Consider the following 15,168-nt stretch of genomic DNA (forward strand, 5'->3'; position numbering starts at 1 on the left):
ACCCTAGTCCAGCTTTCCTCTATCTGTGTTCTCACGTGACATGATCCGCCAGAGTAACTCGGATTCATTCCAGTAATATTTGGAGCACTGCCAAGGAGACACACTGCAAACCCCTGTCTAAATACTTGCACTCTGAAAACTAAAAGCAAAAAAAAGCCTCCCTCCCCCCCTTTCCAGCGCATCCTACTCTGACAGCTCCAGGCGGACCACACCAGACGCTGAAAGGGATTTAACGTCGACGTTCTGGACTAAAACGACTCAATAATCAGAGACTGGCGTAAGGAAACACACATAAAAAAACGCATACACCCAAGTAACCGTTCTTATTCTTGTTTTGGCCGTAATAGTGTGAGTTTTAATTTCCTTGAGTCGCAGGTTCTGATGCGCATATCATTCACCAGCTCATCCACACTTCAACTGCTGCGGTCAGTGACAAGATGAGAACGGCAGAGAAGTCTTTCAGTAGTTCCTTCTCAAACGCGAGCAGCCTACCTTAGGCTACACTTCGGTGTTTTGTGAGCTTCGACTGTGCACGCCCAACCAAAACACGACAGACGGCCATGAGCGCATGCTCTAGGCCGGGCACACGAGAAAGACGCCCAAAAAACCCATTCCCGTTTTAACCCATCCCGTTTTGACCCTTTCCCGAAACAACCTTCCCGTTTGAACTCGTCCCGTTTCGACCCATTCCTGAAACGACCTGCCCATTTGAAGTTTGAACCCGTTCCGTTTCGACCCATCCCCGAATCACCCGTCCCATTTGAACCTGTCCCGTTTCAACCCGGTTCCAAAACGCCCTTTTTATTTGAACTTGTAGCCGAAACACCATCTACGTCTGAGTCCGTTCCGTTTGAACCTATTGGTATAAAGCCCCACACATCTCAACCTTTTTGCGAAAAGTTCTAACCCTGGTTTGCGCATCTTTTCCGCTCAAGAATATGCCCCTAAATGGTGTTAACGCAATTGGTGCAAAGGTGCAGGCGAGCTATTTAGTAATGCTGTAAAATACTTTGCTTGTCAACGCATTCTTAAAATATACAACGCTTTCAGACAAGCTTCAACGAAATATATTTCTACTTGAATCACTTAAAATATTTCTTTCGAGATGGTCCCCAAAATGTGTAACTATGAAACGGACTATGTACACTACGCGACAACGTTACCGCGAACAGGATGTTGACGATTTTACTTCGAAATAGTATTAGAAGGTACCAAATTGTACCGCTTAGGTTAGTGGCCCAGATGAGCACTTTAAAGAACTAATAATATTGATAGCAGTCTTTTGATTCTTTGCGACAAACAGCGAAGACCAACAATCGCTTGTTCCCGCTAACATTGTCGCGCTCTGTACGATAATGAAGTCTTAGAATAATGTAGGCAAGCACTATACACAAAAATCAGCGTTACCTTAGGTTTTATGTAGCGACGCTATTTTTAGGTTACCCAAAGCGCTTGCGTACGTTATTCCAAAACTTCCTTATAGTGAACGGGATATTTTGAAGAGTAGATAAATGAGACAGATTGGCAGGTGTATGATTGCGACTTTATTTTCTTACGAGTTCAGACACAGAACCCTCGCGCACTCGGGCAAAAATCCTAAACCACAAAATGCTATCGCCTTGGTTGACGAAGTCGAGCAGGCAAATCGCGCCATCAGAGGGGTAACACTAAAATTTTGATAGTTCGCGGCTGTCCCCTGGGCCTCTCAGCACCACCATTTGCAAGCTGCTGTAGAGATATCACTTTCAAGGCCTCATCCCGTTTGATCAGATCGATGAAGCTGTAAATGCTCGGGTGAACCCTCCCTGACACAGCGTTTATCTTACGGTGCCATGTCTCCAAGGTTGTTTCGGGAGAGGGGGAAGTGAGGTGAACAAGGAGGACAGACATTGGACAACTGAAACTAGTCAACTGTTAACGAACAATACAAACGAACCGACCCAATTGATAATGAACGATGGCCGAAGCGGGAAGGTTCTTTCAGGAAAGGGCGAAATGGGAAAGGATGAAACGAGAAGGTCGTTTTGAGCCGGGTCGAAACGGGAAGGTACAAGCGGGAAGGTTGAATCGGGAACGGGTCGAAACGGGAACCGCCCCGAGCGCGAGCTGCCTACCTTAGGCTACACTTCGGTGTTTTGTGAGCTTCGACTGTGCACGCCCAACCAAAACACGACAGAAGGCCATGAGCGCATGCTCAAGGCCGGGCACACGAGAGAGACGCCTTGTCGCTTTCATAATGTCTAAGACTAAAGACTATTAAGAATGCCACTTATCAAAGTTAGTTCATAAAAAAGCTAATCTTTGTCTTGCTTTTTTCTGTTTTTCCCGAAAAACGACTGAAGGGAGATTATTTCTTCCAGGAAGAAAGCGCACATGTGGAGGCTCGTAATCTGCTGGTTCACCGTAGCCTTGTTCCTGGAAGCAACTTCAGCATCCTCGCAACCACCGAATCTTGTGATGATTCTTGCGGATGACCTCGTGAGTCTCACTGCAGATATCGTGAAACTAAGCAGAAAACGTCAAGACAGGTGGTTTGTCATGATGGTAAATGCGCAAAGAAATATCACGTTGCAAACGCGAGAGGAAGTCGATGGCCGCAACTCCATTCTTCCTCCTCTTATTCGGCTGGACAAGTGTGTCCGCTTCTTGCGCGGTGAAAAAAAGCGCCAAAAATACACGAGAACAAGGAAGCAGACAATACAGGGCCCGCTCACAACCAACATTTATTGAAAATCCAATCTTTTATATCGCCACGGTGAAATCCAATGCCACGGGTATTGCCGCTGTAGACCCCATTCCATGAGCTGTACTTATCGAAAAACGAGTTTAAACTATCAGCGCCGAAAGGCGCCATCTCGTTTCTTATGCTTTGTTTTCGGCACCTGTGCTTTCACCCTATAATCCTATAAAACCCAGAGAGTACATCATGACCCTGTGCTTTTAGTTTGTGTGTTTACGTGTTTGCGCTTGGTACAGTCTTTCACAGCGTTCCCCCGAAATAATGATAAAATATTATCCCTTCAATTTCCCTTTTAGTGGAATTGAACGGATAACCTAAAACAGGAGAATTCATCTGAAACATATACACCTTCAAAACAGGAGCAAAATTTTGGTATCGCCCGGGGAGGCAACGTAAGCACTTTACGGGAAGACTGAGCGCTTGCTGGGAATCCGATACTTGCACTCCTATTGAAGAAATCATCCTTACCCTTGGGAGCTGAGACACTTCTTTCGCTCTTTTAAGGCTAAAGAGTGTTTACCCCTGGGGAGACTTATTTTGCTTTTCGATGGTGTTCTTTGAGGCCAACTGTTTTTCTCTTCTTCGCGGGTATAGTGCCCTGAGGAGCAACTTTGCCCCGTTTGTAGAATGTGTATTACCCCTTAGGAAGACTTCATTCACTGGTTCACTTGGTGAAATATAGTTAAATCATTGCCTGATTGAACTCAAATTTAAAAAAAAAAACGTAATTTTTACCCCAGCAAAAGCAGCGATGAATTTTAACTTTAAAAAAGCTTTTATTGCAAAGTTTGCATCAACTCTCATACTGCACGTTGGGCACTGAGTGAAGCGTTCTTCGTTGGGGGCAGAGCCTCTCCCGCTATTCTTAGTCCGCAACTGATCAAGACAAGTTACCTTATGGTAGCTTTTGCTTGTAGGCCCACCAAAGTAACTTTCTGAAAATAAACATTTTATTTAATTTTGTTTCAGGTTAAGAACGGCAGGCTGTGCCACATTACGATACCCCTTCTTGCTATCGTGATGCGTTCTTGGGCGCTATTATCGACAACAATGTCATTGGCCGCGGATCCAAGATAAGGTGTTCGGCATTCGCCACGCTCTGCGTTTCTTAAATTCTTACTGACTAAACAAAACACAAAAAACTTGATGCCAAAGCTTTTATTAACTCAAAAAGTAATCGCATTCAATTCTATTTAACCTATAATCTATTATGACTTTAGGGCCCGTTTGCACAAAGTGCGGTTAAGCGCCAACCGTGGCTAAAGTTAGCCGTAGTACCTAGGAGAGGGATTTTTATATCACGTGATTGGCTCAGTAGGGATGTGGGGAAGCATGGCAGTGTCCCGGTCGGTGAGCGCCGCTCGCTTTGGAACTAATATATCATTGTAGCCGCAATATCGGGCGCGTTATAGTCAGCAATGAATGGTGCAGCTGTGCCTTACCTCTCTTAAATCGCAAAGAATGAGCAATGACCTCGCCGCATTTTTTTTATAGTCTTCTGATTCTGGCCATTCCTAACTTAAATGAACGCGATAATTGTCGGCATGGCAACGTCTTTGGAAAGTAGATTGCCTTGACTCAATCGGCCGGGTATTGGAAGCACAAAAAAGCAGACAGCGTCCCAATGCGCCTTGCAAGTGGGCTCATTTCGGTCTTCTGCGATGGGAAAGGAGGTGTGAACGTGGGAGAGGAGGTTGTACTAAGTTCTGCCTCCTTGGGGGGGAGGGGGGGGGGGGGGGGGGGGGAGTCGCGGATGTAAACATCTCGGCGTCGGCAATGGCGGACGTGCTGTAGGAGCTATGACTGTAGCCGTGAGTCCTTCGCGTGGTTGCTGGTTAAAAAAAAGGAGAAAAAAACGTTCCGCTTCTGTCCTGTGTGATTTAGAGGTCGGCTCCAATCAGGCCCTGTCCAAGGGGCAATGTTGCCAGAGGAAATGAAAACGTGCTGCGTCTTCGGATGTGGTGGGCGCATTCACAACGGTGTGTCGCATTTTAAATTTCTGGGAAGATTGGCAGATTGAGAGCTCTTTCTTGATTTGGTGGATGGTGGTGCATTGCCGTTCTTAGTTGGTGGAGCGATTTGTCTGGTTAATTCCGATAACGAACGAGACCCTAGCCTATTAAATAGGTGCGTAGTCCTCTGCACCTTGCACGCTTCGTAGAGGGACAAGCGGCTCCTAGCCACACGAAACAAAGCAATGACATATCTGTAATGCCTTTAGATGTCCGGGGTCTCACGCGCACTACAGTGAAGGAAGCGGCCTCTCTTTATTCCTGACTGTTAACACAGTAAGCTTAGAAAAATGTGGCTCGAGCAAATACGGAGGGCTAATTGAAGTCCATCGGATTACCCCCGAGCACGTGTTCGTCTGTTTAAATAACAGGGCATAGAAAAATAAGTTTCCATAAAATTTCGCCAAAAACAAAAACACTAATTACTTCTTGGTTTCTACGAGTCTACGACATAACTTCCGCGATACGCTCGACGCCGCTCGGGTAGCTCGATCGATCTTGCTCGGATTATCTTCCACGGATTAGCACAGCTTTTCATACTTTTACGACTTAGGTTTATGCCAAGCATACATACCCGAATACGCTAATTGACAATAGCCTTTTAGTCGCGCGAGAAAATTGTGACAACAAGCAGCGATCGAGCACTTTCGGGTTATGATGTGCTCACAGTAGCAATCGCACAGCCGCATTTGTTTAATTCCAGTCACTACTTCGGCTGTCATCTTTATTTAGCTGATTATCTTTGAACAATTCGTCAAACTCGATGTACCATTCACGAAGCTCGTGCAACTAAATTTTTAACATAGCGATGAAATATGGTGTTCACTTACCTGAGCGAGCGACCTGCCGCGGCATGCTGCTCTCGGGGCCTTGCAGCCACTGCTGGGGAAGGTTCGTCTTGGACAGTGCATTTATAGCCGCTTAAAATGGGGTAGCCGCCACGTGGCTGCACTTAGCGGCCCCGCAAGGGCACTCACAGTGACTCTCTAAAATGTCACCTTTATCGGAGAGCGTAATTTTTACCGTGTAGCTATTATTCTTAAACGTCGCCTGTACATTCGTTACTAGAGTGAAATCCTCTACCTCAAAAGAAAGTACGTACTCTTCAAGGCATTTTCCTTCGCCTTTTTTGAAGGCCGCGTTCTTGTCTGTGAAAGAGCGGTGAATCTCCGACAGACGCAAGAAAGGTAAAACAGCCATCGCTTTGACTAGCAGACGATGTAAACTGCGCCAACCTCGCCAACCTGCCGACACCGTTAAGGAGTGAGGAGTCTCGCCGCACACGAAAGGAGGGGACTTGCGGACGCTAACCACCCTCGTTCTCGGTTGTTAGCAAACAAACCTCGGCGCGTCGGCCACCTCGCCCGTGAAGTCCTTTGGCTTCGCACCTTGATACGTGTCTGCTAGTTGTTAGACAAAAACACATCGTACAGCTCGAGTTATTTCGTCTGCCCTCTCTGAAAGGCGAAGTCCGAGCTCGCTCGTAAATCTAATACAGCTGTTGACTAGCAGACGACGTTGCAAAGGAGCAGACGACGCTCAGATAGGGGGTCGCGGCGGCCCCATATCTTTCTAATTGAGCATATAAAAGTTTGGTGTTCTGACGTCATCACAGCCCCTGAGCAAGAAGCAGACGAACTTGCCCTCCGCATAGACCTTTTTCTAAATTTCCCAAGCACCGAGGTGCATGCTACGAGTGTAGTTACACGCGTTGCACGTGCTGGCGTCTGCAGTAGTGATTGTTCTAATGCAAAAAGTCTAAACCAAATTTTGCCGTGCACGCACGTTCGTCAAAGCCTTATTGTGTTTATTTACTTCGATTCTTTTATAAGAGGAAGGCCAGCACGCGTGGGCCGTAGAATTACATTTTCAGCGTTCTCCTCGATGCTTGGGTAATTTACTAATAGGTCTATTTTCACTGAAGCCGAATTACAGGTTTTTCAATTCATAATGGTGTTATATACAGTTCCTACATGCTGGCCAACCATGCTGCTCACTTCTTCCTGATCTTTTCTAGGAGTGAACTTCGTCGTCCTCTTTCGAACTTGGAAGGAAATTTTAACGAGGCTTTTCTTCTATTCAGATAGCCAAGCATTCAGAATATTTTCAAAACAAGGGTGAATTTAGTTTTGCCTTACCCAATATCTGTACCACGAGCAACAAAAAATGTGTCTGCTCAAATGTATGCCGCGCTGCGTCGCGAGAACCCGTTAGCACGCGTTGTTGGGTACCCCCTTTTTTGGGAACTTTTTCCACGGAAGTCACTTATATTTGCTACAACCAGTAGGTAACACCAGCTATCACCCTATAAAAAAACACGGAGCTGTCGCTCATCCAGCTCTCGCCAAACTTGGCTAGGTACTTGTAGGTACCTATGGAAGGGCGGTCTACTTTTAACCGCGTTTAAAGTTAACCGGCTTCGAGCAAACGGGCCCTGAAGACAAACACCAATGCGATCGCGAACGTGGAAACTGCGTACGCCGCACTCATTTTGTCAAAGGAAGCGACGGGGCCATGACTGGCTCGTGCCAGTCATGGCCCCGTCGCTCACGTTGCTCAATCACGTGACTGGCTCGCCTACCGAGCCCAGTCACGTGATTTCAAAATCCCTCTCCTAGGTACTGTGGGTAACTTTAGCCGCGGTTAGCGCTTAACCGCACTTCAAGCAAACGGACCCAGAACTGCAGACGAGGCCCTGTTTAAAATATTTAAGAGAAACAGCGTCACTAGGCCTCTCAGTACGAACCAACGTTACTAGATTACCTCAGTTGTAGAACTCCCGCGGAAGGAGCACCAGGCCCCTCACTCCTTTCGGCCCGCCTCCCGTCGTTTAAAGTGCCATTTAGATTTTTGCTCCAAAACTCTGCGTTCCGAGTACGATGAAACGTCGTCTAGGCGCTATGCTTCGAAACATACGTATTCCATAGACTGTACGGCAGTTACCATTGAAGTCGTCCCCCCAGAGCGGTAGCACGTCGAACGACGGGAAGCAGAAGCCCCTTGATAAAGGCGTTTCTTACAAATGCCGCCAACTATTGTTGTGGAAACGTGTAAGACACGTGCCACGAGCGGGTGCTCCGCCGCCATTCCCTTCCAAGGGCCGCTCATTTCAGTGCTGCGCTGCCATTTTCTTCCAAGAGCCGCTCGAGACTCGGACTTCGTGCGCACTGCGCCTTTGGCGTACGCTATAGGGAGTATTCACTGGCGGCCATATCCGTGTGCCCTGCTGCTGAGCGCGTGCTCACGGCGAGCTTCCGCAGTCCTTTTGGAGCGTGCATTTAGCACCATCAAGGTCACCGGTCTTAGCAGGCTATTAATGTGAGCTCGTTCTAAGCATGCGCTCTAAACATCGCCCTCAAATATGGCGCCCAGTGAATACCTCCTATACTTGCAAGACAAACGCAAACACATCAAGGGGCTGCACGGGAAGCAAACCGTGGGGGCAAAGGGGTATACTAAAGGTTATAAGGGGCAGGAGGGGGCGTCCCTATGTCCAATGCACGGAGCGAGGTGTAACGGATGTAGGCGCAGCCACGAACTCTTCTCAACCAATGGGAGCTCGTCAATGGGTGCCGCCATTGCTTTTTCGGGCAAACAACCCACGTTGCCATGGCATTGCCGTGGCAACGCTGTTATTTGCCCCATAATTTCACGGCGGCGTCCACTGAGTCGGTGTCGCAGTGGCGAGATTTGGAGCCCAACACTTGCCTGACCAGTGGGAAGTCGGTGTGTACGGACGCTCTCGGCGCCGCGCAGGGGGCGTCGTCTAGAACGAGTCGTCATAGCGCGGTCAGGCGCGGCTTTGGAAAGCGAGCTTGTCAGTCGTCAGGCGCGCGAACGCCGAGAATGGCACCGCGGGTTCAGAAAGTCGTACAAGCCCTGCTTCCAGGATGTGTTGGTTTCCCTCCGCTGCGATGACAATGCGGGCTTGCATTGGAATTTTTTTTCGGTGCGTCGATCGTATCTAAGTGCCATTCGGCGCGCCTTCAAGAGCTGATAACGCAGGTTCGCTCCATGGGACAGTTACTGCTTTCGCATAAAAGAAAATGCTCACGTGTGAACGCAAAACCCCACTCTACAGCAGAGGCACTGCTCTCCCTCCCCCCGTCATTCCTCACACACGCCAACCGCAGCAAGGCTCCTTCTCGCTCCCCCAGTGGGCACCGCTGTTCCGAGAAACCCACGTGATCACGATGAGAGCGTTCTCCCCATCGTTCTCGCTACGTCCCAACACTTCCTAGAAGCTAACTCCGTAGAGCTCCGATTCATGACGTCACAATGGCCGGACAAGGGAGGCTACGCCGATAAAAGGCGCCCACTCTGGTTCTCTTTTTCTCTTTACCCCGGCCGCGTCGTCTGCTCACTCAGGTCACGTGGTTTGTTCGTGCGCATTTAGCCGACATTAATATACGGTTTAGAGGTGCAGTTTTGTATAATTTATTACATATATATTATAAACGTAATATACAACGCGTTACCAAGGTTGAAAGTACCAAGTTAGTATTCATAATTATCCCGTAACCGCGAGACTACAGTGCAGTCCCGCTTCGGGACTGCCTGTGGTTTCGCGGTTACGGGATAATCATAAATATAAATAAATATAAATATAAATGTCGCCACCGGCTCCGGTGGCGACATTTTCTTCCTTCATACGGGCTCCGATCCTGGTAAATTTACGTTGCGTGTGATCTGCTGACTGTCTGAAAAAATACGCCGAGACATTTCAGAAGAGAAGGGAACCAGAAAAAAATCCACTCACCTCCTCAGGGAGCGTACAGGAGCGAGAGATGGGTCGACGACGTTAAAGGGAAGCTGAACCGAAATTTGGTATGCGACAAACATCAAAACATCACTCATGCAGCGATATATCGAACGGATGACCGTATTTAAAGGAGAAAAAACAAAAAGACGTGCATTTGACAGATGTGTCCACGTCTTGTTTCTCCGATAAATGTCGAGAAGGAGAGAGAACGGCCTCGCATCTTCTCCGCCTCACCGCCTTGAGGGGAGAAACGAAGAGAGGAGGAAACAAGATATCTTGACGTCACGCGCCTCGTCGGCCTCGTTCGATCTTGACTTTTTTTTTTTTTTTTTTTTGCCGATTCGAGATATCGTTTTACGAGTAGTGTTGTAGGGATTGTAGCGTCCCGCCTACAGCTCCGGCATTGTTTTCTGAAATCCAAATTTTGCTTCACCATCCCTTTAAGTTTTTCTCCCTCACTTCTGCCGCTGCTCTCGTGCTTCGTTTTCCTGTGTTCTCTTGACACTATACGGCATTTACGAGGGATAGACCTCTCTCCCTTGAGAGAAAGAGCGAGAGGCTTCTGGGAGTTCATGTTCAAATATTTTTGTGACGGATAATTGGGGTCGTATGAATACGATTGACAGCTGAGGACTAACTTATTTACGGGCTTTTGTTGGTCATGTGGGACGCGAGTAGAGAGCTCCAGTCGGTTGCTTTATTCTCGCGATAGAATGGAATCTCGTTGGTCGTCGTTATCCGTGTGCAATTGCGTCGACATTTGTAAATATACGGGGTGACATTAAAGTTTTCGCTGGAAGGTGAATAACAAGTCCATGTGCCATTGTGCAAATAATTTTGTACAAAATATGCATTCCTACAGCAATAATTGCGTGGTTCAATGTTTTCGACTTAAAACTATCACGTTTTTTTCTGTAAACGTATTATATGCATACCTCGTGCCATTTCATGCCGATTATTTAGGGGTGTAATATTTGCCCGTGTAATGAAACGTCTTATAGCCCCGTTGCTATGAGCAGCTTTCATTTGAGCTAATAAGACCGGGTTGTGTGACTACAAGCGCGTTGTTACGACGGTCGATCCAGGCGCGTTGCTTTCGCTTTCCTTTGCGACGTCATGAGAAGATCGCTACGGCCTCATCTTCTAGGAGGTGTACATCCACGCTCCTTACGGCGACGCTCTCCCTTCCTCCCCCACCCCACCCTTACGGCAGCCGCCGTTGTGAAAAACCCACGTGGTCGCGCTCTGCGGACACGCTCCCTCGCCTCCCGACTGCCGCCACCCAGGTTCCGTTCTCGTGTGCTCTGCGCGTCTCGACGAACAGCTCGCGTAAAGAAACTTTTGCTTCTTCCACCGCTGGCACGGTCACAGGTGCCCCCCCCTTCTGAAAGAGCGCATAATCCTTTCCCCCCCCCCCCTTCCCAAAAAAAAAGGATGCCTCTGGTTCTCTTTTCAACAAATGCAACATCTCGCACGATTGATTAACAAAGCACACACCTCCTCACTCACGTCTCCTATATCAATTCCGCTGAAAGCAAAGAAGCCATTGCAAGCATTTTACAGCCCACTGGAGGAAGGCAAATTTTCTTTAAAAGTCCTCTCCACAACGCAGCAGCTTTCGCTGTGAATTGCAGCACACTGTAATCGTTTGCATTTTTTTTTTGCACATAAAAAGTTTTTAATTGCTTCCGGCCACTTTGAGAAGTTCATTACCGTCAAGCATTTTCGTAAATATTTCAGCTGCTCCAGTAAACGGTTTATAACAAAATGACCAACGGACTTTAGCCTACGGCTAGCCATTTACAATAAGCCTAAAGTGTCCTTAAACGGCTGAAAAGAGCTATTTCTCGGCTCTAAAGAAAATTTAAGCTTGTTCCGTCATGCTGAATCTGGGAAACTCGGACAGCACAAAATGCATCATACGTGCATTTTAATGTGTAATGCCCGGTTACGGGGATCTTTGGCTGGTTCGAGTGCGTTGCACGCACCGTGCACTCATGTGCTTCGCAGTTTTATAAAAATTATCGAGTCATGTTTGAATCTATTCAAGACCCATGACCTGCGCAGCTGGCTCCCGATTTTTCATTCGGGAGCCAGCTGCGCGAGCCAACTGTCACGTGCTACCGCACTGGCTTCCCTGAGTCAACCCTGGTTCAGCTCAATCGGCTATCTATGTTTTATGTTGCCTTGACCTGCGTATAACTATTTTGTATACACACGGACGTGACGCTTTTCGCATGAAGTCCAGCTTTTAAACGCGTTTTAAAACGAACGAACTTACGCGGACAGAAACCCTGACTCGGGTGCCTGTGGCGAAGGACCTATTCCCACAGAACTTTCTTACGACAAGTTTTGTTCCCGACCTCCCAATGCCAGGGCTGGCACGACGTGAGCTACCACGGCTCTGATCAGATCCCGACCCCGAACATCGACGTCCTCGCCATGGACGGCATCATCCTCTTCCACAACTACGTCCAGCCACTTAGCACGCCCACTCGAGCCGCACTGCTCACTGGACTCTACCCCATCCACACAGGTGACCCCACTTTATTATGTTTCTTTCCTAAGTGCGGGTTAACACATTTCCGCTTCACTGCTAATGACCTAAGGCTGGCTCACACGCCTGCGTTAGCTTATGACGAAAAAACAGTAGAGAGCCCAGATTTAAGAGTCGGACCAACTTAAACCGTTCACAGCGTTTGCGATTTCGTGCGGACGCTTCCTGGGCAAATTGGTTTCGAGTGCGGATGCGCTGCGTTGTTGCGGGCGAAAAGGCCAACCAGGTACGGGGGCCTAGAGTGATAAACCGGAAGTTTAAAAATGACACTCCCCCCGGTTTCCGCCATGTTGTATGTGACAGTGACCAATGTTATTAGATTACCTCAGTTGTGGAACTCCCGCGGAGGGGGGTACCCCCCCCCCCCCTCACTCACTTCAATCCGCCAAGCGCCGTTCGAAGCGCCATCTATATTTTCGTTTCATAACTATGCGTTCCAAAGAGCCCAGCTGAAGCGACTAAAGGCGATCACAACGCCGCCATTAATCCTGCGGCGGACACTCGCGGAGCTGCACGTAACAACCATTTTGGCTTCAATCGGCCATTTCGCAGCCGAAACAGATACACTGGAAAGAGGTACAGGGAAGCCAGCCCCGTCTCCCCCAGCGGCCGCGCCGAGAATTTGCCTCGAAGTTAAGATGAGCCTAGGTCGGGACGCGCTACCTGAAATCCCCACTGAGGCATGGTTTGTTTTAAAACAGTATTAATTGTACCGCAAAACCTTGCAAACTAAAGATTTTAGAAAACATCACGCGCCCCTCATTTTGTACTAAACTCCAATAAAAGTTACTACCAAAAGAGTTTTTTCCGTTGTTTTTTACGTTTCTAGTACGTTGAAACGTATGTATCCTGATTCAGTTACCAAAGCAGCCGTCTGGCGGCGCGTCGAGCGACGCTTGGTGAGTCGTGGTGAGTGAGCCCCCCCCTCCCCCCCCCCCCCCTCACTCACCACGACTCACCACTGTTCGGTACTGTTCGTGCATGCGGCGTCTATGAGCAGTTCCGTAACTGAGCTAATCTGATAACGTTGACAGTGACCACTCGTCACGTCACCTAACAAGAGCCGTGACGTCACAGGTAAGATGGCAGCGCCCAGAGCTGGCGGATGTGAGTTCGTTCGGTGCGCGGTAGCCGTGATGTGCAGCTGCTTTCCGACGACTTCGGGCTTCTTCGTGCTCGCCTTCTCAGGTATAATGTGAAAATATGAAGGAATGGGACTTTATACTCCTTTTGCGCAAGATGGGGGGCTCTGGATCATCTGGATATTAACAACTGTGAGCAGGCACGTAGCCAGGGGGGAGGCCCGTGGGGCCCGGGCCCCCTCCGAAATCTTCCATTTTGCTGGGGCCTCCTCTCCCCCCTCCCCCTCATACAGCATTTTGTCATGGGTGCCCCCCCCCCCCCCCCCCCCCCCCGAAACAAAATCCTGGCTACGTGCCTGCCTGTGAGACAGCACCAGCCGTATCGCCGTACCGGTGCTCGGATTCCCGGATGTGCTCGAGGATCGATGGAAATTTCAGTGCTGTTAGCATGAAATTTTCGCATTCTCTTAGCTTTGTTTGAACGTTGGAATGTCTGAGAATCAACACGAAAATGTTTGCGTCGGACGTAGGGCCTAGGGAATTAGTTTCGACCCTAAGTAACTGCATAATCACAGCATCTTTTAGCGAGGAACCTCCTGCGATCTTTACGTTTTGTACTAATCAACAATTTTACGATATAACTTCTAGCATAAAATATTCGCATTTTTCTAGCTTCGTTTTAACGTTGGAATGTCTGAGAATCGAAGCGAACGGTATACGTCGCGTTAGGGCCTAGGGGAAGTTCTTTCAGCCCTGAGTCACCTTTTGTGATAAACGGCGGTTCACATTCGATCTCAATACTTTCTTGAAGGCAAAAGTTGGCGTTTGCTTAATTGACGTGTACGCGAACTCTTACAAAGCATTCGAACCAATCATTCGCAAAAAAGGTAATTAATTATGTTCATAAAACAGTGTATTTGTCCCCTTGGAACTGAGAACATAGCAAGTCTTTACATTTTTTATTGATCACTGCACAAAATGTTGCACCCGATTTCCCTTAGAAATTAGTATTAGTAGGCTTTTTAGCTTGCCGATCGGTATCAATAGTCCACAGTGACCTCCATGTGTATAATCATACCCCTCTTAGATGGTACACTGCATGCCTTATTAATTCCAATGGTCAACGAGAGCATGGAAACGTCACCTTAAAATTTATCCTAGCGGTATCCGAATCAATCCGAGGTCCGAGCAACGCAGGGCCGATTGTCTCTTTCATGGCAATATCCCCGTCGATCACCGGCAAAATGCACACAGTTCCTCCGTATTTTGACGTTATACCTACGTAAGACACCACGCTGAATTTTGAAGTCGCTATCGACAGGCCTCATATGACGGCTTCCGCATCTGAAATCAACTCGCTGAGACGAATGACAACGAACAAAGCATCCGACAAGCTCCGGCCAGTGCTCCGGCCCAACTGGGGCCAGGCGCTGCCTGGGCGCTGCCATCTTTGCTGTGACGACACGTGTTTGGTTTGGTCACGTGACGAGTGGTCAAATTTGCGTACAATGGCAGCGGCTTTATGTGGGTCATTTTAGAGTGCAGGCCGGAACCGGAACCCCTCTACCTCGATGGAAAAGGCAGAGATACCTGCAGATATCCAGTGCTATCGTCCTCTTCTCGCAGCTCGTATTGCAAGCGCGAACCTTTAAAACACGTGACACACTTTAAGAAATACCTACGCGTCTAGTTACCTGCAAAACACTCAAAGGTTCAATCTCTGCGATCAACAAAATAAGCTCAGCGAATGATGAGGCGGAACATCGGTTTAGATCTAAAAATGAAGTCTGCGTTGTGGCATTACGCAATGCAAAGCGTCATGCTTGCGTCGCGTAATGCCACAGCGCGGACTTAATTTTGGGGTTTAACCAGATGTTCCGCCTCACCATTCGCTGAGCTGATTTCGTAGATCGCAGATATTGGCTCTTCGAGTGCTTTGCTAGTAAGTAAGCGCACAGGCATTTCTTAGAGTGCACGGATCAAGCAGTTGGTAACACTCTGAAGTCTGGGCGCAC

The 15,168-nt window shown here is 48.2% G+C and overlaps 1 protein-coding gene across 1 annotated transcript in view; it reads left to right on the forward strand.

Moving 5' to 3' along the window:
• Positions 1-2,373: 2,373 nt before the first annotated feature.
• LOC8031181 (arylsulfatase B) overlaps positions 2,374-15,168 on the forward strand; it is a 74,626-nt gene continuing 61,831 nt past the window's right edge. Inside the window, exons 1-2 of the mRNA XM_042288977.1 lie at positions 2,374-2,478; positions 11,891-12,050. Coding sequence (XP_042144911.1) covers positions 2,374-2,478; positions 11,891-12,050 — 265 coding nt within the window. The remainder of the gene's footprint in view (positions 2,479-11,890; positions 12,051-15,168) is intronic.

The sequence above is a fragment of the Ixodes scapularis genome, unplaced genomic scaffold (genome assembly GCF_016920785.2).
Source record: "Ixodes scapularis isolate PalLabHiFi unplaced genomic scaffold, ASM1692078v2 PGA_scaffold11__112_contigs__length_91849675, whole genome shotgun sequence".
Taxonomy (NCBI): domain Eukaryota; kingdom Metazoa; phylum Arthropoda; class Arachnida; order Ixodida; family Ixodidae; genus Ixodes; species Ixodes scapularis.